Raw genomic sequence first — 23,908 nt, 5'->3', positions numbered from 1 at the left:
CTTCAGAAGCTCGAACCATGACCGCATCGAACAAACACCAGCTTCAAGCTACCTACCTTATTTATCCACGCGCCAATCGAGCAAGATGTTGGCCACCCGTTTATTCACGCCGCAGAAGCTTCGCCTTTCGAGGCTGAGGCGCGTATCAACATTAACCTCCAATGCCAATATTGTCAGTGTCCATCAGCATCAAAACCATCTTCACAAGGTCAAGAACTAATCCCACTTCAGAAAGTCTTCCCAAACCCTCAGCAACCCAACAGTCACCTCCTTTCTTACCTCGACACCACACCTCCAAACCCGTCACTCGCAATTGGCACCACGACTGCCCTCCCACCGACCCCTAAATCGTTCCAGGGGAACCCGCGCTTCCTCTCCATCCTCGACGACGTCCTTGCCAAACATGCGGCCGACGACCCGGGGCTAAAGAGCCAAGCGCAGGCGCTCGCGTCGCCGGGCGGGTTTAATTTCATACAGGCACGGAACCAACGGGGATCAGGCACCGGTGCTGGCGGTGCGAGTGCCGAGGGTGGTGCGGGCGGGGCGGGAGTGGGTGGGTGGGTGCATCTGAGCGACTCTCGGAACCCGCCTGATTTTGGGAGGATTGCTTGGTAGGTCAACCTAGCGGGAAGCAAATCTGTTGGGGTGTTGCTGACTTGGCTTGTCAAGGCCGGAGGACATACTCGGCAGCGTGGAGGTGGATGGCAAGGGCGAGATCGTCGGCAACTATCAGCCCAGCGGCACGTACCGAGTTGTGACAAACCAGGGAATGTGAGTCGCGCCCCTCCCTTCCTTTTTGTTTTCTCGTTCCCTTTGACTAATCTATCTTGTTACTCCCCAGCCTCGGACTCAGCCCCTTTCTACAGGAGAAACTAATAGCCAGGCTTCGGGAGGAAGAGAAGGTGTAAAAGAAGGGGGCGAGCTCTGGTAAAAAGGCAGCGTTTGTCTCCTCAAGTGGAATCTGTACGGTACATCCATGGCTACAATTAGGCCGTTGCCAAGGGTTCGAGGTTGTTGTACATATTGTAATGTATACGAAAGAATAAATACCCTACTCATAGCCGGTGTATGGTGCTGCTGTCACTCCACACCCTGCGTTGCTCCGTGCTTAAGATCCAACTTCCGTAAATTAGCATCCCGAATTTCTTTCATCTGGTTTCAAAGATGTAGATTGACAGAACGATCACATTAACTCATGGCAAAAGCTATGTCAGACCAACGCCCCCGTTTGCTACCAGCAAAACAAACTCCGAAATGAACGCCCCAATAAAAGCAAAAGTCGGCTGTACAAAACACAATTCAATCGTCTTCCTCGCTGCCCTCCTCCTCCTCACTCGTGACATCAATGTTTGCTTTTCTCGACTTCTTGGACTTTGCGGGCTTCTCTGCCTTCACCAGAGCACCGCTAGCCCCAACCGCCGGCATGTTGCCTACCTCATGACCTTCAGAGCGGAGTTTTTCATTGAGCTCTGGGATAGCCTTGAGGAGAGCGTTGTACTGGTCCAAGGAAAGGGAGATGCCCTACGAGTTGTTAGTGCCCGTGGACATACGCTAGAATAGAGCAAAAAAGCTACCTTTTTTCCCGGCTTCAGCTCGCCATCGGGTGTGGTGTAAAACTCTCGGATATTAACTAGGGTGGCGCCCTTGAACTGGGAGGGTCCGACACGCCTGTTGTTGCCGATCTAGTGAGATTTTAGCAATCCTCATCTCGAAAACCATTTGAGGTGGTACGGGAAGCCCGACCTCCCAGTACGGATTTCCCTCCGCGTCTGAGCCTTGCGTGAGATCCTTTTTGGCCTTCTTCTCGCTCTTTGATTTTTTGACGACAGGCTGCTCCGCGTCACTCTCGGCGGCGATCTGCCGTTTCTTATGGTAGGCCATGACGGGTAATGCGGTTGGCCGTATTCAGTGTGGTTGTGTTTCGTTGCCGAGTTTGCACATTCCGGGGATTATTTCCACCCGCGGAATCGCACCTCGTCGGTGAGGGGTCGCGCCGTGACGTGAGAAAGGAGCTCACTCCCGCGGCGCGTTCGCACGTGAAGGCAGGCGCGAATTCAGCCCACTCTCTTAATTAAACGAAAATGCTTGGCTTCTCGGTTCGGACCTTGCGGTGGAGACGCGCTACGTTTGACGATGGGAGGAAGGAACTCTTGGCCTGCCACAGCGTCTGGCCAAAAAAGGCCGAACTCGAAAGCAGATAAGAAACCAAATAAATTGTAGATTAAATGAAAACGATCGAGAAAAACAAATACGGATAAATGATATCTAGTATAATAAAGTAAATCTAGTATCCATAGTTTCTTTGGGTTCCAGAATGGCCTCCATCCCATTCCTACGGTCGAAATTTGGTCGAGGTCTACACTTGAAGTCCGGCTTTCTTTGCCCACAGGATGCATGCCAAGGCAGGCCGGACCTTTGAAGTGTTGGGGAATGGGGCCCCTGATGAAATGAAGTCCACCAGGGTTGTTGACAGGAAGGAAGCTCGAAAAAATCATCCGCAAAACAATTCCTCATTTAGCTTCAGATATCCTGCACTTCAGCCTTCCTTCGTCTTGTCCGCTTCGTCTTTCCTTTTACTCTTGGCTGACCGCTACTTGAACAAACAAAGCATTGTTGCGACGGGCCTTCGTAACAACAAATCGTGCTCCTGCTGCCAAGTCCTGCCAACGTCAGCAGCATCAGCCTCTCCTACTTTCCGTTCTCCACGCCGACAATTCAACCTCCCTCCTGTCCGGATCGATGCTTCCCCGGAAACCTACCCCGGCTCGATGAAACAAGAGGATGCGCCAACGCCGTGCGCTATCCGTGATAAAATGGACGAAAAAGACAAGGCGGTATCCGGCACTGCTGTAGGGACCGAGTCCCCTCGACCGCCCAACCCCCCAAACGCAAACGACGAGGAGGGTTTGACATCGAAAGCCTTCGGCTTCCTAGCCACAGCCACACCCGGAACTCTCGGCGGCGTTGCCGTGGGCCTAGCCGCAACCACATATCTTGTACTCGGCAGGTTAGGTCTCGTCTTGATCGGCGCATTCGGCGGGATCGTGACCTTCATACAATGGGAGCAGCGCAATCCCGACGTGGTTCGGGCCGTCAAGGGGGAGAGAGGCATGGATGTTTTGACACGACTTTTAGCGGCGAGAAAGGGCTCAGAGGATGGGGCCCCCGAGGAACAAGCCGCCGACGATGCAGAGAGCGCGTTGGTGCGCTCGTTCGACGACCTGCAACCCGAGACGCGCGAAGCCTTGAACGAATTGGTTGACGCCGTCGTCGATAACTACGTTAAGTGGTGGTACTCGCCCATTGTACCTTCAGACAAGTTTTTCCCGTTGGCCTGCCGTAAGACACTCACCGTGTTTCTCACATCGGTCTCCAACCGCCTAAGCCGGAAGCGCCCCGCAGACGCCTTCCTCGACTTCCTGACGAATTCCTCTTCCATCCTTGTCGTCTTCATGTCCGAGCTATCCAACGCCTTTTCCGAGCTCCCGCCCGATTCCAAAGTGTCTGCTGCAGACGCCGTCTACAATTACCTTGCCTCACACCCCGAGTGCAATTTATCCACGCTGCTGGATCAGAAACAACAAGCGCACAAGTTCCGCATGGCTGCTGAAGACATGCTGGGATTTCTTGACCGTCCGAGCTACGAGTGTGACCCAGCTCGAGTCTTTTTGAGAGAAATTTTGGCAGGTGTTGTTCTAGAAATGACACTCCAGTCTTGTTCTAAGCCCGAGTGGATCAATCAATGGATTGTCTACTTGCTGGAGTCCGGCGAACCCGACCTGAGTCAAGCTATCGACGTCGGGATGCAAACGGGACCCGGCACAGACGCGGCGTTTGCCGACCTGGACGGCAATGTGGGCAATGTCGGCCTCGCCCGAGGGAATAGGAACTCGCTCGAACATGAAAAGGGGCGGAGGAAAGAATCTGTCCATAAAAAGAAGTTGAGCAAGGCCGAGGAAGAGATGGAGTTGGCAATGGAAGAGATGAAGCGCTTGAACCAAATGATTGCCAAAGAAGGTGCCCTCACCGACCAACAGGGACAGCCGGCCACAATTTCGGAAAACACTACGGTCACAGAAAAGGCTTCTGAAAGACTGGCCGATGCACTCAAACGCAATGCGGACGAGCTAGACATCCAAACGGGCTTGGCTGAAAAACCAAATCTTCCCCAACGGTTGGACATCTCTGCAGGTGCCTCCAAGAGGACGAGTAGCGATGGCTCGTCCGGCAAGAACGAAGTCATTCATACGCCCGCCACACCGCTTTCCGGGGTTACACCCTCTCCCTCTTCGAGCCAAGAATCGTCTCCGCCAACGAACGATGGGGCGAGGTTCACAAGTTTTGATCAGATCGTCCCGCCTGGTCGGGACGAAATAGAAGCCGAGACGAGTGGGCCTCGCAAGCCGCCCCCGTTGACATTGCACAATGCAACGATCACCGTGTTGGACGAGCCGGGTGATGGTAGGATCAGAACGAAACCATCATGGGATTACCTCGTCCAGATCGAACCGGCGACGACAATCTACCCCGGATGGATGATTATCAGGAAGTACAACGACTTTGAGGGCCTTCACGAGGTGCTAAGGCGGATTGCGACCATCTCTGGCGCAACTGGCTTTACGGAGAAACACAGCGTGCTGCCGTCTTGGAAGGGACACACCCGGACGTCATTGCGCAGCGAACTGGAACGCTATCTCCGGGATGCTTGTGGGTATCAGAGTCTGGCTGAGAGTGAGGGGCTGAAGAAGTTCCTTGAAAGAGATCACGGACACATTCCCAACGCTCCCAAAACGGGGTTCCAAGCGTTCGAGAAACTAGGGAAAAATGTGTTTGACGTGCTGGCAAGTGCCCCTCTGGAAGGCTCGAAGGCGGTAGTTGGGGGGGTCACAGGAGTGCTGGGGAATATCGGCCTGGGGCAACGAAAGCCGGCGCCTCCTGTTCCATCGCCGACACCGTCGGCCCTGCAAGATGTGACAGCAGCTAGTCGCTTGTCGATATCATCAACCCTGCCCCGTGCGGACAGCAGTGTCTCACTAAGCGGAATGCGGAAGACAAGGGACAGCATGGATAGCCAACGTTCCTCAGCCGCCGCGCTACAGCCCGGTAGAATGCCGTCGATGGACCGACGCCCGAGCTACAACTCGCAAGGCGATGCGGAACCCGAGTACCAGCGACTTTCCCGGGCCTCGGCGAGGAACAGCCTTGAATATAGTCGGGCATCGAGCCGTGCGGCGAGCCGAGCGCCACCAGCTCGGTCGCCATCCAGTCTCAGCTTCGAGGGGTTCCGGCTGCCTCCGCCGCCTGATATGATTAGCGACGATTACGAATCCCCCGTCAGCCCGTCGCATGCGCGCCCTCAGGACATACATCATGCGCGCTCCTTGACCATGCCCACTCTCAACACTCAACAGCGGCTGAACGGTCCTCCGCTGCAAGGCGTGAAACAACACTCGAAAATGTCGGAACAAGAGACCCGTGTGGCGGTTGAGCTCCTTTTCGCTGTCATCAACGAGCTGTACACGCTCTCGTCCGCCTGGAATATCCGCCGCACTCTTCTCGCGGCGGCCAAATCATTCCTTTTGCGGCCTGGCAACCCGTCCCTCCTCTCCATCCAATCGCTCATCCAGACCTCGGTTCTCGAAGGCAACACTTCGGATAGCGGCATCGCAGCGCACCTCAAGAAGCTCCGGGAAAATACCCTCCCCACGGAACAGGAGCGGGCAGCATGGCCGGCGGAGATGACGGCCGAGGAAAAGGAAAACCTTCGGATCAAGGCTAGGAAACTCCTGATTGAGAGTGGTGTGCCCGCCGCGCTCACGGGCGTCATGGGCCAGGCCGCCACGTCGGAAGCGCTCGGGCGCCTGTTCGACTGTCTTCAAATCGAGGAGGTCGCGAGAGGCCTCATGTTTGGGGTGATCCTCCAGGCCGTGAGGACGGTTACGCATTGATGCGATCACGATTCAAAACTGTACCAAGGTGACGGGACAGCGATGTGTATGAATTCTTGGGCTATCCATGGATTTCTTGGATGGCGGCCAGCGGGCGTATTGTATTGTATTTCGGCATGAGATGAGCGATGGGGGCCAGGGCGATAACTACTTGACGACTTGTAAGAATTTTAATGAGAGACCGGAGAGGAATATCAACAACGACAATACCACACCCACTTTGGTGGCATGCAATGGGGTTGGGCCCAGCCGCACCATGACAGGTGCGCAGCCTTGCCCAAGCTAGGAATGAGGCGTGCTGCCGAGGTTGTTCCCGAGACAAGGCTATCTCGGCCATGGTTCCGTCCGTGATGCATCAGCCGACCCATCCTTTCAACATTGGACAGGAGTCAGCACGCTGGGGGGCTCCGGCCCGAGGCCAAGCGACGAGGCCCTTGTCCGCAGGAGGATCTCACTTCTTCCGCCCGAATGAGAACGCAAGAAGACAAGCATACCAAGCTTTGGGCGAGCCAACGGATGGCTGGTTGCCAAGCAAGCCGCCTCCAGAACAAGCAAATGGCGGACTTGGCGGCAAGTCTTGTTCCCTTCGTGATGCCATCCACAACGTGATAGGATGCAAGACTCGACCTTCCCCCTTCTTTTCCCCATGGAGACACACTCGCTCGGATTTGAGACCGCCCATTCTCAAGCTCGGTCACTTTGATTCGGCCCTTTCCCTGTTCCGTTCCTTCAGTGATCGTCCATTGCCTGTAACACCCCGCACGGCAAAGGTCCCGTCCCACCCTGGGTACCCCGGAACAAGGTGCCGGGGTTATTCAACCGGGGCCAATGACGGAACGAAGGGTGTGAATCTTGCTGTCGATGCTGCGATGGGAACCACCAGAACCCGGGTTGTTGGGGACTCGAAGCAACTTGCCGCTTAAAGAAACCCTAGCAGTTGCTGTCAAGATGTTGCCATCGTCGGAAGGTTCCTGGCGCCCGGATGAGCCAAACAGCCGGAATCCAATCCCGACGGTGCGAGCTCCTGTTTAGGGTTCGTCGCCATGTGGTGGATGACGTGCCGGGTTGCCACGACCTCGGTGATAGGACTTCATAAAAGTGGTGGGCTGTCGCGCCAGATCTGGCGACGTGTTGTGCCGCCCTACCACTCGGTCTCGGGCGAAGAATAACGTTATACTACATCGGGCTCGGGTGCAACCATCCAACAGCGGCTGCTTGATATCAAGAACGAACCCCCTCTCTTGGTTCTCTCCAGCGCCGCAGGCTTTTCTCTCCTCTCGTCTCCGCTTGCCCTCGAACATCTCATCAGCGAGACTTGCGAGGACCGCCGAATACCGTCAACATGGCCGATTCCCCAGCTGACACCAAGATACGGGGCGATGAGGCGGGGAGCACGGACGAGAAGATTGGGACGGCTAACGTAGAGGACTCCAGGCCAGCGAGGATGCAGCCCCCTGAGTTCATCAGGAACTTGTCCCCCGAGGAAAGGGAGCACCTGGAAAAGAAGCTGAAAAGGAAGATCGACATTCGACTCTTGCCGGCGATTATTATCATGTACATCATGAACTACATTGACCGGTAAGTTCCGAACTCTCGACGGACTGAAAAGCATGCGCGTAGCCTGACTGTGGTATCCTTAGGAACAACATTGCTGCTGCTCGGCTTGCTGGGCTAGAGCGTGACCTGAATCTGACATCTACCGAGTTCCAAACAGCAGTCAGCATTCTTTTCGTTGGGTAACACAGCTCTAAGACACTTCTTGGGTACCGGCAGCTAACAACTTCTTAAGTTACCTTTTGATGCAAATCCCATCCAACCTCTTCCTCAACAAGTTTGGCAAGCCGGCCATTTACCTGCCCGCCTGCGTACGTCTCCGGCTCGATATCCCCGTGCATTTTTGTTCCGTGCCCCTAACAATGAGCTCGACTAGATGGTCGTCTGGGGTATCATCTCCGCACTGACAGCTGTATGCACAAATGCGGCCGGTCTGCTAGCCAACCGTTTCTTCCTAGGTGTGGTTGAAGCTGCCTACTTGTAAGCCGGCCAGCCCCCTGTCCCAAACCGAGCGACGGTTCTAATCAAACCATAATTTTGCAGCCCCGGTTGCCTCTACTACCTCTCGTGTTGGTATACCCGTAAAGAACTCGGCTTCCGTACTGCCGTCTTGTACTCGGGGGCTCTGATCTCTGGCGCCTTTTCTGGCCTCATCTCGGCGGGTGTGACATGGGGCATGGATGGAACGCGCGGGCTGGGCGCGTGGCAATGGCTGTTCATCATCGAGGGTGCCGCCACCGTCGTCGTGGCGTTTGGCTGCTACTTTGTCCTACCCAACTTTCCGCGGACCACAACGTGGCTAACTGACGAGGAGAGGACGTTGGCCATCTGGTATGTTGCCGATGCGTCCGCGCTACACATGAATGAGGGAGCTGATACGGTTCTAGGCGCCTCCAGGAGGATATCGGCGAGGACGACTGGGTCAACAGCGAGGAGCAGACCTTCTGGCAGGGCGCGAAGCTAGTCTTCGTCGATGTCAAGACTTATATCCTGGTAAGCGCGTGCCCGACCGGGGTGTATCCTTCCTAGCAGCACCGTAACTAACCGTACCCAAGCTGGTCCTCCTCTTCTGCATCGTCGCCAGTGGGACAGTCACCAACTTCTTCCCGACGGTCGTCAACACGATCCAACAAGGCGCCCTCGATAGCGAGAGCAGCGACGACAAGGTCATTTCGCTCCTCCTGACCGCCCCACCCTACGTGCTCGCCGTTATCGTCACCTACCTCAACGCCACCCACGCCGACAAGACGGGCGAGCGGTACTGGCACATCACCATCCCCATGTGGGTCGCCGTGATCGCCTACATCATCGCCGCCACCACCACGCACATTGCCCCGCGGTACCTGAGCATGATGCTAATGGTCAGCCCGCCCCCCTGGTCCCCTTCACCCTTCCCCCCACCCGCACTTCTCTCCCCCATCCATCCATCCACCACACTAACCTCGACACTGTGCACAGGTCCCATCCGTCTACTCGGGCTTCGTGGTCGCGCTCGCCTGGATCAGCAACACGATGCCGCGCCCCCCGGCCAAGCGGGCCGCCGCGCTGGCCTTCATCAACGCCGTCAGCAACTGCAGCAGCATCTACGCGTCGTACCTGTACCCCAAGAGCGCCGACCCGCACTACACGGTCGCCATGATCGTCAACTGCGTGACCGCCTTCATCGCCGTCTGCGCCGCCACCGTCATGCGCGCCGTCCTGGTGCGCCTGAACAAGAAGCTGGACGCGGGCATCTGGGTCGAGGGGGCGATCAATGCGGTGCCTGGGGAGGGGGCCGCGAATGGGTTTAGGTTTAAGGTTTAACGAGGTTTAAGGTTTTGGGTGTGGGGGGGTGTTGTGCGTGGGATGGGATGGGTGGGGGTTGCGTTCGGGGTTTGGAAACGGAGCAGCCGGAGCTACTCCGTAGATGTGGAAATATCCGAGAGAGGAAGACCAACATGGCATTCTTCACCGTCTTTTTCAGAACGTGCTGTGACGTTCCGAGTAACCCTGCCAACGCCTCGGATTCTCGAAGCTTTGTAGGGTCACATTTACGTACAGACAAAAGGCTCACCGCTCGTCCAGACCATCGGAGGAGGGGAATCCTAGTCAAAACCTCACCCGGGAAACGGGACGAGAGACAACGACGTGGCATGGGGGGAGGAGAACAGCACATCAACCGGTCTGGTTGAATGCCCCCGCGTTAACAACGGAAGGCAGAGCACCACAAGGGTGCCCAAAGAATTCAGGAGTCGGAGCAGCATGTCAAAGTTCCCATTGGTATCCGACTAATTATATCAACAAAGAGCCCAACGACCTAGCAATGCCCATTCGAATCAAGATAACAAGCCCACCGCGACGGAATGCAGCCCAGCAGAGATAAGACAGAATGACCAAACGACGATGCCCATTTCCAAATTGCATGCCCCAAGGCAGATCAGCAGGATCAAACAAGCAAAGCAAGCAACCAGAAAACCCGTCCATAGACGTATGCAATGAACAAGAATGGGGATCAGCAAAAGAAAAAACAAAACAGAAAGAGAGAAGACAAACTTGAACTTGAAACCCAAAAATGCAACATCATAACTCATGACAGCCCGCCTACACCCCCAATCCAACCTCGCTCCAGTCTCCATGGCCGCCGACAACGATCCGTTTCATCCACCCGTCTTGCTCGCCCATTCCACGTTCTCCATTCAATTCCCTCCTCCTTTCCTCGGTATCAATCAACACAACAGCCCCTCTCCCAAGGCTCTCTCCCCCTCATGCCCTTTGAGCAAAACAACACCTCCGCCCCCCATCCCCGGCACCCCCCCGCCTCTCCAAACCCCGAAACAAAAAGAGGAAAAACAAATCCAAAAACCAAAAAAGGGTAGGATCCTTCACCACAAGGCCAGTCTACCTCTCCACAGTGACGTTCCCCCCCTGGATCAGGGCATCCAATTCCCGAGAATCGAGGGTACTCCGCCTGCGCGACGCAGCCTTGCTCGTCCTCCTCTCCCTCTTGCGCACGGGCGATCTCCCCAGGTCCGCCTCCCCACCGCCACTGTTCTTCTGTTTCTGCTGCTGCTGCTGCGGTAGCGGCTGCGGTGGCGGCTGTTGGGCCTTGCGGGGCGGCGAGAAGCCCAGCTCGTCAGCGTCCTCGTCACGGGTAGTGGTCGTGGAGCTGGGCGCGCCGTCCGAGGTGGAGGCAGACGTGGATGCGGTGCCCGCAGCGCTGTCCGTTTCGGAGCGGGTGCTCAGCGCGCCCGTGTTGCGCTCGGGTTCCGGCTCGGTGGGCGTGGTGCTCGCGGTGGAGGCTGTGCCGGGTGGCGGGAGGCTGACGCCCTTTCCGAGGCGGGCCGCCTTGAGCTTTGCTCGTACGCGAGCTGCGTCGGCGTCTCGCTCCGAGGCGGCCAGCTTGGCGGTGATGGCGGCCATGTTGAGGGGCGACTGTTGCGGGGCGGGAAGGACATTGTTGTTGTTGCAGCCGGGTCGGGGCAGTGGTAGGCGAGAGTTGACGCGTTTTGGGGAGCGGCTTGGTGATGGCGCTGGGGACGGCACAGCTCCGTGGGGTGGCGGAGGAGGGGGCATGGAAGGTTCGGCGTTTGCGCTCTTGTTAGCGCTCCTGTTGGCGCTCTTAGTAGTGCCAGCAGATCTGACCGAGGTCGCCGAAGTTGCCGAGGTGGCCCGCTGTGGCTTTGCGAGATGGGCCGTCTTGTCGTCTGGCCGACTTTCGGACCTTCCTCTGGTAATAGGGGGTCGGGTCGACCGGGACTTCGGCGGCGGCTTGGTCGTGGGCTTCACCTCTTCAGTCTCCTTCCTTTTCATGGCCTCTTTCTTCGTCGCTTCTTTCCGAACGGTTTCCTTCCTGATAGCCTCCCTTCTCGTAGTCTCCTTCTTTGCGGGATCATTCTTCCTCGGAGACTCCCTCCTCTTCGTAGTGGGCGCCGGACGTGCTTGGGCCCTTGCGGAAGCTGCCGAGTTTTTAGACGTGCGTTCATCCGCAGCCTTGTTGAACGGCAGGCTGCCGAGCGAATTGTCTGGCGTCGAAACGTGAGCGGAGGGCGGCAGCTCAACCTTGGCAGCCTCCTCCGGCGGTACTGTACGCAGCGACAGGATTGGCTTTTTGTGCGGCGACTGCTGCGGATTCTCCGCATGAGGCGGGGGGAGAGGTGGTTCGTCCTCGACGAAGTCCCGGTTTGTTCCTTCCGAGATAGTCGGGAAGCCCTTCGGGGGCTTTCTGTTGTGTGGGCGGTCGCCTCTGTTTGCGGCCGTGTAGGAATCACGCAGCGGGGTGAGCTGCGGCGGTAATGGGAGTGGCGGTGAGGGCAGCATAACCGATTGTTGGAGGATCTCCACGTTCGGCTCTTCCACGTCGAAATCATCAACGCCGACGTTGTGGTCGAAGATGCTGGAGGTATCACTGTCATCGTCGTCGGCTTCCGGGCGCAGGGCCAAGTCCAACGAACCCTCATCGTCTTGGAGTTGAGAAGTGTCCACTTCCTCGTCCTCGAGGACAGCGGCTAGACGGAGGGCATATCCGTGGGATGTCTCCTCGACGTTGCGCACCTTCACCGGGCTAAGCCGCAGTCCCATCTTCAGCTCTTCCACGTTCACGGCCCGACCGCTCGCTTGCATCCTCTTGCGCCAGCCGTCGATGAGGTGGACGGCCTCCTTCCAACGTGTCTCCATCTTCTCCCATCCGTCGCGCAGCCTATGGATCTCGTCCTCGCGTACCACGACCTCCTCAATAGGGACAAACGACGGGTTCGTTAGGATCGTGCGTAGGTGGTCGAGCACCGCATCGACTTCGAGGGACATGTCGGCGGGGTGGGCAGCGAGGACCATGGCATGGCCGTCTCCATTCTCCATCGGATTCCCGTTGGCGACGTCCCAACCGCTCATCTCCTTCAAGTGCTCCGTTGTCTTCCTCACCAATTGGAGCAGACCTTCATTCTCCTCGCTGAGACCCTTCGCCAGCTCGGCCAGGAACGCGTTGGTCTCCGTGCGGAGGTCGTGGTTCTGCTCATCATCCTCATCGAAGGTCGGTCCACCGTGTTCGGCTTCTAATCCGGTCTCGCCGACCACATTGATGGATGTGATACCAGTGCTTCGCCCGGCGCCTCTCGCCCTGCCCGCTTCTGTGACGGCTTTCTTGAGGCCCTCGATCTGACGGTCCCGCTTCCGAACTTCGTTCGCACAGGATGCCCTTGTCTGGGCCACGAGTGTTTTTGTGCGGGCAGCCTCCTCTTTTAGGCGGTGAACGGTTGCCTCGGAGGTCTTGAGATTTGCGCGGAGGGCAGTCTCGGCGGCCTCGCTCAGGCCAACTTTACGTTGCGCGTCAGAGTATTTCTCTTGTAAACGCTGAATATCGTTGGCCTGTCGTAAGGACTCGGCACGGAGGGTCCGCAGGGTGGCCGAGAGGGACTCGCGGTGTTCGGCATCGCGCTGCAGGGGATGGTTAGTGACGGAATTGGGGGCATCCGGGTAATGGATGGGGAAGGGGATGCTCACATCTCGCCGCAGAATGAGATCGTTCACCACGGCCATGATACGGCTCATGGTCTCGGCCACCTCGGTATCGGTGTCGCCCGGTTGGGCGAAATCGATGCCATTGCCATCGCGGAGTAGGCCACGGGACAACAGCTGGTTGTTGATGTACAGCGACGCCGTACGCAAGTTCTCGGACTCGATCATCGCGGCCGACGCTTGGTCTTCATGGGTATCCTTTCGTTTCGAGTTTTTTCTCTTGTTCTGACAAGCACCAAACAGCAATCAATGCTGGATCGCGCGGTTTGACAATGATTGATAGTTATTGGCAGGGGCAGCACAAGATGCAGGTGGGAAAGACCCTGTTCCGTGTCGGTTAAGAAAAATCAGACCAAATCAAGCCGAAATGGCAAATGTGCAAGATGTCATTCCGGGATTCTCGGTGCAACCACGAGCTCGGGCTCACAATGCAACACCGTTTGGCAATCTCGAGCTCCCCGTCGGGCGCTGTTTATTTGGCGGGGCGTTGCCGCGGCAGCGGGATCCGTAATTGGCATGGGATCTGCAATTTCTGCAGCAAACTGCTTGGGGGGTCGGCTTGGGGATGCCCGCATCAGCCCTAACCCTCCCGCCTCTTCAAGCCCCTTCCTTGCAGGCACCCTCGACAAGCCAAACAACCTCGTACCATGTTAGGAAAGAAAAAAGCCTGCACATTCTCGGTGCAGATCCATATTTGGAGACAAACATTCGACTCGGATTGGTCCCGCGGAGACGGGAATGCAGTCTATCGACGACCTTGCTTCCGTGCCGTGCACGATGAGTCCCCTCTGACCGGGAACGGCCCACTTGGTCAGCCGAGTCAACTCCATCACTGCCCATCCGACCCCCGTCCTCGCGATCTTCCGTCGCTCGCTCTTCAGCAAAACGTCACTGCCTTGTCTAAAATTGAACATCAAACGTTAGTCGATGATACCTCCAGCTTGCTTGTAAATCAAGGTTGCGTCGGAGAGAAGAAAAAAGCACACATCAGAGAGTTTGAGAAGATTATTGGCATCGCGGTGTTTGTCACCCTGTCAACCTTCGTCACAAGGGAGGAAACCCCCCGAGCGCCGAGAGGGATGGTCTGATGGCCCCGCGTGCGTCATCATAGTGTGGGAAGCGGAGGTGAGAAGAACGAAAAAGGAAAGCACTTACCGTTCTTGATGTTGTGCCTGGGCCTGACAACCCAATTGGGATTCCCAAGCCGGCAGGTATCTTGTTGGAGTCTTTGCACCCCGTCCCACACCGTTTGTTTTGACTGCAACCCAAACATGGGCGCATTGGTGCAGTTTCTTTTCCTTGGCATCCCCCCCTTGCATGCTCACGTTTCGGGGACAAACTTCCCCCTCTTCACGCGCATCGCCTCCAGCTTCTTCCGATCGTCGTCGAACTTCTTGAGAAGCTCGGCTTGCTCCTCCTTCTTCCGCTCCCGCAGCTGGAATCGGTAGAAGTTTGTGAGCTCCTCCTTCTTCTTCTCCGCCCTCTCCAGCATCTTGCGCTTGGCCTCCTCTGCCTCGTTCCGGCTGGCTGGTGCGGCCCTGCCGCCCCTCGTAACCGTGACAAAACCGTCCTCGTCCGGCTCGTTCCGTAGCCTCTTGGCGATTTCGGCAGCCTCCTGCTCGCGCCGGGCAAAGAGCGCCGAGAAGGCGTCAACCGACGCCTGCAGCTCCTCCTTGTCTGCGTAGGAAAGCCGGTTGTGTGTCTTGAGCCAGATCGAGCCCAGCGGCGGAACGCGGCCTTCTGGTAAGTCGTCGCCGCCCCAGGTAGGGTACTTTTTCTTCCTGTGCACCTTGGCGATCGCCTTGAACACCTGCGCCACGCTCTTCTCGTCGGCGAGCAGCACCACCGCTGTGCTGCCACTCCTCCGTAGTGGCCGGGTCCATGTGCTCGGCAGACGGGCCGCGGCCTCTTCCTGTGCCCTCTGAGCCTCCTCATCCTCGCGCTTGCGCTTCTTGCCATGGGCTTGTAGCAGGCGGGCGGCATGGGCTGGTTGCGCAGCGTCGATTGGGGATTGGGCCAGCGAATGCGCGTCTTTGCGCTCGTCTTCGAACGTGGCACTCTCAAACCGACCCGCGCCTACTAGCGACGTGAAGAGCGCGCGGAGGTGGGCTTCGGTGCTGTCGACGGGTACATTGGTGAGGAAGAGGCTGCGAGCGTCGGTCGCGGTCGGGATCTTGGGCGCGTTGCGCCGTACGTAAAGGTAGTGGACGACATTTTTAGGGAATGATGGTAATGGCGCGATTGATACTGGGAGTATGGAGAAATCCCCAATCGTTGCGGGACCGGAAGCCATTTTGACAACTGGTGGTTGTGAACTTGACTTCTACCAGAAACTGAAATTCAATCGCTGCTGCTCTCCTTGTCAAGAAAATTCGGGCCCACCTGCAGCTGCCCGGGCTTATCGGGGGCTACGATTGGCGGCTTGCCAGATAGCACCCGGGGGCCTGCCACCTCGCTTCCTGGCTCGCCGAGCACAGCCGAGAGCAAGACCGAATTCAACACCAGGACCACTTCCAATACTCATTATCCTACATGCGTTGTTCGTCATGAAACATAGATCCTATCGGAGAGCTCGCAGTTTTTACGACCATGGAAGTCGGATGATCCCACAATCACGAGTACTTAATAAGTTGGGAGGGAATTGGGAATACCTTCCGGTTTCCATCCTCCTCAACCACGAGATGAAAAGACAATCACTGAATGTACACAGTAAACCTTCCATATCTTCGCACCTGTCCAATCTTTCCCGGCCAAGTAACGATTCCCCTTGCACTTCGTCTAGCCATTGTGCCCAGTCTCAAGCTGCCATGTATGTACATTGGCTGCACGCAAATCGTATGTGATGCCGGCTAGGCTGTCAAGGTTGCCCATCACTCGTAAAGCGATGTATTTACGTATGCCGCTACAGGTGACGTACGATCTATCTACTGGGTTATTTATTGAACTATCGCCTGTTACCCGACAACTCCATCACGTACCACAAAGCGATCGCCAAGCAAAGCCGCGAGTCGTGCCGTGTGTGACACAAGGCTCTCGGATTGTGTCAGGCCCAACCAAAGCGACAGGTTGCCCAGCGGGTGCCCGAACACGAGGTCCATAAAGTTGGAGTTGCAGGACGGTCCTCCAGCCTTCTCCTCCCCCGCACGTCGAGGGCGGCACGACGGTCCCAATGCAGGGACGCTCAGCGTTGGTCTGGACCACCAAGCCTTGCTGTTCCTCTTGCGAACAGGGCAAGTCCTGCAGCCGCCCTTGCAACGGACCAAGGTCCGATAGGCTACGTCCTACAGATCATCGACAGTGTGCATCCTTCCCGTTGAGCCTCTCGACCTCTGTCTGGCATGTAAGTGAAATCCTACCACGAACCTGGCTTCACCTTCATCATAGATGTGATGACTCCAGCTCCCCCACTCGCCAGGGTGCTTTCCAAGTGAGGCAAGTGTACATAGGAGCTGAGATAGCTGGCTCCTCCCGATTAGCCTGTTTGCACTTTGTCACAAATGACACGGTGGGATGGAACACTCGGTGCTATTGGGGACGATGCTCCCTCTATTATTGGCGGTACGCTCCGGAAATCACACATCGCACCACTCATTGCCAAGATGGGTTACGTGACGGACAAGAGGTGACAGTCCAACTGGGCGCCGAGCGTGGGATGGGTGCTGCCGTATTACGTTAGGCAATGGACTGACGCGTCGGCAGCATCATATCGAATATGCTGATACCAGGCCGGGTTGCGGAACCATAAACTGCAGCTTCCTGACCCAAGCCATCATCAACAGGGCAGTGCTCGGCCTTGGGGTCCGGTTTAACGAGGCTAATAAGCTGCCCAATGCCCCAGGCCCAGCCCAACCACTATGGAGCATCGGCTGGGAGCGGCTAACGAAGAAATGCGGGATGCAACCGGTCGGTCATCGGGACAAGCTCATGCAAATCCCTCACGGCGCGCTGTAACGGCCACCTGCCAACTCAGATCTCAATAGTGATAGATCCGATTCCACGACTCACGCACGCCAGCATAGACGTGGCCTTCTCCTCTTCCATGAGTGCAGTGCCCCGGTGGTCTACGCGGCCTCCCTTGAGGCTCACGCGGCAAGTGCCGCAGTTGCCAACGCAGCAGCTCGAGTCGATGTCGCCAAACTCCTTCTGGAGGCACTCGAGGAGGGTCTCTTCCTCGCCCACTTTGATAGTCTTGCCCCCTTTATTGGCCACGACGGCCTCGAACGGGTCACCCGAGACGTCCGCCTCAAAGGCTTCAAAGTGCACCTCCCCCTCCGCAATGCCGCGTGCCTTGGTTTCCTTGGAGGCCTCGTCCATGAGTCGTTTCGGCCCGCAAAAGTACAGCTGCGAGTTCCACGGCATGTCCTCGAGAATGCGGCGAATATCAAGCCGCTGGCCCGCAGCCTTGTCGTAGATCACCACACGATCGCCCAGCTTGGCCAGACGCTCGCGGAACGGCACCTCCTCGGCCGAACGCACCGCATAGTGCAGCTTCACACTGAGGTTGATGCTCGCGTAGCGCTCGATCAGCGCCAGAAACGCCGTGATACCCACACCCCCCGCCACAAACACATGGTGACTCGCGGCACTGGCGAGGGGTACCGCACCCGTAAAGGCCCCAACCTCCACCTCATGCCCAACCACGGCCATCTCATGCAGATAGCTCGACCCACCGCGACTCTTCTCATCCAGCGCCACGCCCAACTGAAACCGATTCCGATCCCCCCCGACCACCGAATACGCACGCACCAGCCCATTCCCCAACCGCACCCTCACATGCGCCCCCGGCTTCAACCCCACCTCCTCCTCCTCCTCACGCAACGGCTCCCTCGCCTCCAGCACCAACCCCACCACCCTCCCCGTCTCCCTCGTCCTCTCCACCACCCGAAACCCCCTCCACTTCTCCCCCCTCCCCTTCCCACCCCCGCTCGCCTCCCTCCTCACCCTCGCCCTCGCCCTAACCACCCTCCCCCAAAACACATCCCTACACTCCCCCCCCAACTCCTCCACCGCCGCCAGCTCCTCATTAGCCCCCCCATCCGCCGTATCGCGATGCAAGAACTCCTGCACGCGCTCGACGGTCCAGCGCGGGTGCGGGCGCGCGACCAGACTGATGGTGTCGCCGGCGCAGATGTGGCCTGTTTGGAGGACACGGAAGTACCACCCCGTGCGGCTCGTGCGCCAGGTCTGCGGGGCGAAGTTCTTGAGCTGGAAGCGGTGGTTGAGCTTGAAGCACGGTTGGCGGGGGAGGCTGACTTGCAGGAGGACGGGGGGTTCATCATCGTCACCACCAAGGGGGGTGAGGGTGGTGGTATCGGGTTTGGGGTTGAGGGTGGGGTTGGAGTTGGGCCGGGTGATGGAGACGATGTCGCCGATGCAGAGGTTGCGCTCGTTGAGGTGGCGCGTGACGAGGTTCTCGCCGAAGCCGCCTGGTTGGAAAGCCGCGGCTGCTGAGGGGTGCTCGGCGCGCCAGCTTGCGTAGTGTGTGGAGCAGTCTATTGGAGGGTTAGTATTACACTACACGACTTGGGGGTGGTACGCATATGTATATATATGCGTTGTGACGGCAGGGGGGTTAACTTACATCCGTGGATGGCTTTGTCTATGCCGCCGTGGAACGTCGGGTCATGCTCGTCGCCCACGAGGCCGAGCTCGGTCACGCGCACCGGCTCGTTGTGCAGTGACTTGTCAATGGCTGACTTCACTGTCAGACCGGGCATGAGCTTCATCTTGCCTGTGCGGACCTCGAGGATGGTGTCGCTGGTAAAGGGGGCGTAGAGGTCAACTTCCTCCTCCCCTTCCCCAGAAAGGGGTTCTTCGTGCGATTGATGCGACATGTTTGTTTAGTTACAAATTAGGAGTCTAAAATGTAGGGAAGAAGACGAAGTCTCATCAATCGCAAATAAAACGGTTTATACAGGGCGGTGCGTGACTCGATCCCTTTCAGTGAAGTGTTGTGGGGTAAGCAGTGTTCATTTTTCTGTTCCGGTTTCCGTCTGCCCCAGAACAAGGAACCTCAATTCCAAAGGGGCCTGACTAATCATTGCAGCACTCCCCAGACACCAAAGGGAACATGTGCGGATCTATACACAAACTCAGTCAATGTGCCGTGATGAACTGCGTGACGCTGAGTAAGGACCCCTTTGTTCAACCATCAGATAGAAAGACCCCAAACGACACATGATTCCCTCCCGTTGCTTGGGAAACGGGGCCGCCAATAGGGGTTATAAGGGGTACAAACAAATCTACTCGGGCCTCTTTGTAATCATTCGGCTTAGGGAGCAGATTCCTGGGTGAGACAGGCCGCTGACGAGCCACCTCCAGGATACCTAAGCCACCAGCAATTCCCGTGACCAGCCGGCGAAATGGGAATTGAGGGTTTTACATCTGTTTCGGGCTCTCGGGGGCTGAATCGTTGGGCTAGCTCACGAGTCTCATCCACGCCCCAGCTATAGGCTTGGTCACTTAGCACAGTCTAAAAGGTTTCAGGCTGGGACAAGGCCGGCGGGAGGCCGTCTACGCTTTGTCCGCGCAGTAAAACCACGAACTAACTATACACTACGTCAGGCCGATGGTGGTCAGGCGGAAGTGCCGGAAGTCAAATCCGGCCAGCGCGGACCGGACGTGGCACTTCAAGCAGCGAGATGGAGGATCCGGAAATCGTTGATCTCTGCGGAGACATGGCCAACTTCGCAAGATCATGTACGGCGATGTGAGTCCGTTCCCCCGTGCATGGGGGAGGGACTCGGAGCCTCGCAGACAATTCCTTGTTGTGCCACGACGCCGAAGGTGAGAGAGACACGAAGCAGGGCCGAGCATGGCTCTTCCTTGCCACAGATGCGTAACTGGCGCAGACCCCGGCGAGGCGTGACCAACCGCACAGGTTCCCAAGGCGCCAGATAAGCTTGGGTGTTTCAATTCCTGGCAGTTGGTTAGCGTCGATTTGAACGGACGCGATTCGGTGGGTTTATGGCTCATCTCGCTGCTCCCACGACAATACTGGTACGGCAGATATGGGTATGGGGGTAATGAAGTTTAGGTGATCATCTTGTAACCGCCAAGGTCTTGAGGCAGCTGAGGCGGATGGGGGAGTCGGTATGTTGCATGTTTTTGACACCGAATTTCCTAATTGGTTTTGTGGACCGCACAATCCAAATTGGCCAGCTAACCGCCTTAGTATTTTGGTTACTACTTGGTGGTGCGGCTCTTCCCGGCGTCTCGGCGAAATATTGGGTGTCAGGTGATGAATCAAGTAGATGACGGATGACTGAGTGCGTCTTTGTTACTCGTCAGCGGCTGAGTACGCAAATTCGAATAAACTTAAGGTGAAAGAAAGAAGGTGAGCACGGGACCAGGTTCGGATGCGAGTACCCCAGAAGAGGGAGAGGGGAAGGAGGGATCCGAGCCTTGTGATGAACTGGCAAAAAAATGGAAGCAGGGTGGAAGGACGGACGTTCACCGAGCGAGCGGGGAGGGTCTGAGTCCGATACAACGCGGAGTCGGGGCCGAAAGCAACCCCTCAGTGAAATGGGGCTCAAGTGCGGGCCCGGGTGAACAAGATTGAAAGCCAAGGATTAATTTACCCCCACTAACTCTTCCCAGGTACAGCGGATGTATGTACCTACCCTGGACATGGGGAAGTTCGGTTTTTTGGAGGACGTCCATTTGATAAAGATGGTGGATGGTTGCACATGGCTCTGCTTGTCTCTAAAACCATATATCATATACCTAACTCCCATTCAGATATTCCCGAGACATGAGGGGCAAAAATGCAGAAAAGGGAGTGTTTTTTGAGCGACATATGTATCAGGCTACCTACACAGGTTACTCGAGCCCGCTCTAGAGCATTCCATGGATTCTTGCACAGTACCTGTCGTGTACATACACAGCGGCCCCTGCTCCCTGCCCCCTAGTCCCTGCCGCCCACACCCACACCCACCAACATCCAGAGGTCGAGGTCTCTTTACACTGTCGCTGATCTTCGTCCGCCGGGGCCCGGGATCATGCGTCCCAGCAGAGCCGCATGACGATCGAAGCCGTGTTTGCATGTAACTATGTTCAGCAACTAAATGCCTCCGTAGACGGTGACCCCCGTTAGTGGCCGCGCTAGTGCCACACCGTGTTTCCCTTTTCGTTACTCCCCAGGAAGATGGCAACCGCAACCCTCTTCGCCCTGTCTTTGACAGCCCCCAAAGGCACCTACCTCTTAGGTATGCCAAACCATTCATCCAGATTGAGGATTGAGAGAAGCCACGAAGGTAGGTAAGGTGGTAAGGTATGTATCTGGTAGTAATGACGCCAATCCGACCCGGTTCTTTGTGTCGTGCCAGCACCTCCCCGGCCACATGCCAGTCGGGTCTTCCGGTCTTGGATCATGACGGGGATCATGGATCAATGAATGGGTCCTGCGGCTCTGCCCGGGCCCCCCCGGAGCCTTGCCTCTCCGGCCGGACGACTGTTCAGGTATAACTTGACGGGGGACCGACTCCCTTACCCCCGTCACCTCCCGAAGTGCATTGGTGCGCCGGAAACGTTCCGCTAAGTTCGTGATTCCGTGTCCGACCTTTTCAAAATAAAAATAACAAGCAACGGCGAGGTTCGTTCGGTTCTTGACCTCTACCTCGATACTCAACCTTCGACCTAACTCGGATCTACGTAGGTTCACAGCCACCGCCATACCAACGGGATTACCCCAATGGTAGCCGAGGCCTCCAATCTCCAAGTGGCAACCGATCCCTCCGTGCCCCCCTTCCGCCGGGCGCCATGTCTCTGCTACAGCTGCCGTACGAGCTAGTGGCCTTCGTGGTCTACGATCTCGATCTTAGCGACATCCGAAGCCTCAGCTACTCGTGCAGACGCTTTCGCTTCCTGGTTGAGGAATCCAAAATGACAAAACAAATACTTCAGGTAAGCCCGCTCCAGCATCCGCAAAGTCGGCTGTGTCTAGTAATGTCATCGCTGATATTCCTTTTAGTCTAGAGCTCCGGAGAGCGCCGAGGCCCGCGATGCTCAAGATTCGGGCCATCATGCCGCGGGTCTGAGGCGCTTGATCAAGCGCCGGGATGCCATCGCCTCGGTATCTCCATATGCCGCTGTCATGGTCGCTTTCGCGCAGCAGTGGATTTACGAGAATGGCGTGCTCTGCTACTTTGTCGACGGTGAGCTGCGCATTCTGGACCTGCACGGCTCTGCCGACACCGAGATGGTGGTCAACCCCCTCGATCTTGCCCGGAAAGCCATCCCAGAGACGCACGCACGCCACAAATACAAGCTAAAGCTGCTGTACTATTCACACGACATTATTTCGATGGTCTACTCCTTTCGTGGCCACGGCCAGTCCAGTTTCAAACACTATCTTGTCGTCTTTAACCCTTTAGCTGGCCAGATCATCGGCGTTTCTCACCTAGAGTCCATCTCTAAGCTTTTCGTCCGGAACGACGACCGCTTCCTGTACTATGGCATTATTTCCGAGCCAGACGAGCAGGGCAACGAGCTATGGGAGATCAGATGTTTCAACCTCACAACCCGTATATGGCTGCCCGACCATCTCGGCCTTGATGTGATTGGGACCGACCTCGGCTCGACTGTCTGTTTCGAAATCTTTGATGACCACTTTTACGTCTTGTCGAACCTCCGGAGCTTAGATGTTGAGGAGGTGGACTGGGTCTCTTATTACTATTGCCTCAGATTTCCCCTCGAACAACATGGTTTTGATCATATCGAGGAGCTAGACTCTACCCCCGATATTTGGCGGAGAGATCATACCGAGGGCCCCCTGGACGATAGATGGACTTTCCTCCGTCTCCTCAAGGACGAGGCCACTGGCCAGCTCAAGGCTGTCGAATCTCGGAAGGAGTGGCTGAACGGCCGGATCATAGGGAGGCGCACATACTATACCACTGCAATCAACTTTGACGCGGCCGAGGAGGATATCGGGTCGGACATCTCCGCGACTAAGCGTCAGCAGGGAGCCGGCCCCAAGAGGTGGCCGCGAGACCCTCACATGGTCCATCCGGAGGACGACAGCTCCGCCCAGGATATTACGCTCACCAAGTGCCCCGTACGCTCCTACCACCCAGGATGCCAGACCTCCATCGATCTAGTGGATGATTCTAGCACATTCGATCCGCAAGATCAACAACTACGCTTCCGGGGGGGCACGCGCCGTCCATGGACGCCGGGCGAGCTCGCCCAGCTGAGCCTCCCGGAAGCCCCCGAAGGAGAGCAGGACCACGAAACACTCCTGCGACAGATCGACAGCATCTACAGAAGCGACGCCGGCCTCTTCTGGCCGCCCAAGCAGGACCCCGCCGTCAACGACCCCGCCCTCGCCAAGCTGTACGAGATCCTCAACCCGCCGGAATACATCGGGAACCCTCACGGCAGCTGGGACGACCGCTCCATTGTCTACGCCACTGGCCCCATGGGCGAAGGCCGCAAGGCGCTGGTCTTTGTCTCGTGGGACCCCTCCATCCACCTCGCTGGCACGGCCCCATACCCGGGCGATTTGGGCATCGACAGGCCAGGAAGCTGGGCTCACAGCCCCATGCCCCGCCCGGTGGCCAAGGCATCCATGGGAGGGGAAGGGGAAAGCGTGGCGGGCACTAGTAATGATGGAAACACACACCCGAGCGGGGCAACTCAGCCCAGACGTGTGTCTTGGAGGAAGTCTCAGCGTGCAATGTACCGTGACATCTCCAAGGGGTTCCACTTCTGCCGTTGAGCCGCGGGATTTCCCCCGCTGCGGGACTGGCCGATTCAACTTCGCGCTGGGCTCGGACGGAGGGGGGAAGTAACTCCCTATTGGGTCCAGGAGAGCCCCAAGGGAGATCTCATGCAGCTCATCCGATGGGGTTTGGTGTCACGGGCAGACGCGGTTACAGAAGCAGCACGTTGGGCTGGGGGCGGTTTGGTAGCAT

General features: G+C 57.1%; 9 protein-coding genes across 9 annotated transcripts; 4 read left to right on the top strand and 5 right to left on the bottom strand.

Annotated features, from left to right (window-relative positions):
• The first annotated feature begins 27 nt into the window (after positions 1 to 27).
• On the top strand, positions 28 to 1,059 carry B0H64DRAFT_471326 (uncharacterized protein). The gene is made up of 4 exons (XM_062807878.1): positions 28 to 172; positions 232 to 611; positions 670 to 771; positions 842 to 1,059. The coding sequence occupies exons 1-4, from the start codon at positions 86 to 88 to the stop codon at positions 906 to 908; spliced, it is 636 nt and encodes a 211-aa protein (XP_062664915.1). The 5' UTR covers positions 28 to 85; the 3' UTR covers positions 909 to 1,059.
• A 240-nt stretch (positions 1,060 to 1,299) lies between these two features.
• Positions 1,300 to 2,232, bottom strand: B0H64DRAFT_450181 (transcriptional Coactivator p15-domain-containing protein; the record flags this gene model as incomplete). The annotated part of the gene is made up of 3 exons (XM_062807126.1): positions 1,732 to 2,232; positions 1,575 to 1,682; positions 1,300 to 1,521 (listed from the first exon to the last, which is right to left on the bottom strand). Exons 1-3 carry the CDS (start codon positions 1,879 to 1,881, stop codon positions 1,300 to 1,302), a joined length of 480 nt encoding a protein of 159 aa, XP_062664914.1. The 5' UTR covers positions 1,882 to 2,232.
• A 581-nt stretch (positions 2,233 to 2,813) lies between these two features.
• B0H64DRAFT_315828 (PXA domain-containing protein) lies at positions 2,814 to 5,948 on the top strand (the record flags this gene model as incomplete). Its single annotated transcript, XM_062800260.1, has 1 exon — positions 2,814 to 5,948. The coding sequence occupies one exon, from the start codon at positions 2,814 to 2,816 to the stop codon at positions 5,946 to 5,948; it is 3,135 nt and encodes a 1,044-aa protein (XP_062664913.1).
• A 1,133-nt stretch (positions 5,949 to 7,081) lies between these two features.
• On the top strand, positions 7,082 to 9,352 carry B0H64DRAFT_37471 (major facilitator superfamily domain-containing protein). The gene is made up of 8 exons (XM_062802360.1): positions 7,082 to 7,526; positions 7,589 to 7,684; positions 7,738 to 7,813; positions 7,879 to 7,982; positions 8,046 to 8,333; positions 8,390 to 8,495; positions 8,558 to 8,863; positions 8,961 to 9,352. The coding sequence occupies exons 1-8, from the start codon at positions 7,291 to 7,293 to the stop codon at positions 9,303 to 9,305; spliced, it is 1,557 nt and encodes a 518-aa protein (XP_062664912.1). The 5' UTR covers positions 7,082 to 7,290; the 3' UTR covers positions 9,306 to 9,352.
• A 9-nt stretch (positions 9,353 to 9,361) lies between these two features.
• B0H64DRAFT_383415 (uncharacterized protein) lies at positions 9,362 to 10,298 on the bottom strand. The gene has a single exon (XM_062802950.1). The coding sequence runs from the start codon at positions 10,115 to 10,117 to the stop codon at positions 9,818 to 9,820; it is 300 nt and encodes a 99-aa protein (XP_062664911.1). The 5' UTR covers positions 10,118 to 10,298; the 3' UTR covers positions 9,362 to 9,817.
• Positions 10,299 to 13,386, bottom strand: B0H64DRAFT_353241 (Afadin and alpha-actinin-binding-domain-containing protein). The gene is made up of 2 exons (XM_062801507.1): positions 12,978 to 13,386; positions 10,299 to 12,911 (listed from the first exon to the last, which is right to left on the bottom strand). Exons 1-2 carry the CDS (start codon positions 13,158 to 13,160, stop codon positions 10,380 to 10,382), a joined length of 2,715 nt encoding a protein of 904 aa, XP_062664910.1. The 5' UTR covers positions 13,161 to 13,386; the 3' UTR covers positions 10,299 to 10,379.
• Positions 13,387 to 14,144: 758 nt separating this feature from the next.
• Positions 14,145 to 15,723, bottom strand: B0H64DRAFT_37449 (ribosomal RNA-processing protein 7-domain-containing protein). The gene has a single exon (XM_062802340.1). It carries the CDS (start codon positions 15,283 to 15,285, stop codon positions 14,314 to 14,316), a length of 972 nt encoding a protein of 323 aa, XP_062664909.1. The 5' UTR covers positions 15,286 to 15,723; the 3' UTR covers positions 14,145 to 14,313.
• A 1,090-nt stretch (positions 15,724 to 16,813) lies between these two features.
• On the bottom strand, positions 16,814 to 19,001 carry B0H64DRAFT_450171 (pyruvate kinase-like protein). Its single transcript, XM_062807125.1, has 2 exons — positions 18,574 to 19,001; positions 16,814 to 18,484 (listed from the first exon to the last, which is right to left on the bottom strand). The coding sequence occupies exons 1-2, from the start codon at positions 18,824 to 18,826 to the stop codon at positions 16,959 to 16,961; spliced, it is 1,779 nt and encodes a 592-aa protein (XP_062664908.1). The 5' UTR covers positions 18,827 to 19,001; the 3' UTR covers positions 16,814 to 16,958.
• Positions 19,002 to 21,453: 2,452 nt separating this feature from the next.
• B0H64DRAFT_37413 (uncharacterized protein) lies at positions 21,454 to 23,789 on the top strand. Its single transcript, XM_062802313.1, has 3 exons — positions 21,454 to 21,585; positions 21,649 to 21,896; positions 21,964 to 23,789. The coding sequence occupies exons 2-3, from the start codon at positions 21,753 to 21,755 to the stop codon at positions 23,710 to 23,712; spliced, it is 1,893 nt and encodes a 630-aa protein (XP_062664907.1). The 5' UTR covers positions 21,454 to 21,585; positions 21,649 to 21,752; the 3' UTR covers positions 23,713 to 23,789.
• The last annotated feature ends 119 nt before the right edge of the window (positions 23,790 to 23,908 follow it).

This window comes from Chaetomium fimeti (genome assembly GCF_033439085.1).
Source record: "Chaetomium fimeti strain CBS 168.71 chromosome Unknown B0H64scaffold_1, whole genome shotgun sequence".
NCBI lineage: Eukaryota > Fungi > Ascomycota > Sordariomycetes > Sordariales > Chaetomiaceae > Chaetomium > Chaetomium fimeti.
The sequence above is the reverse complement of the archived record's forward strand: the minus strand, read 5'-3'. Positions and strand labels throughout refer to the sequence as shown.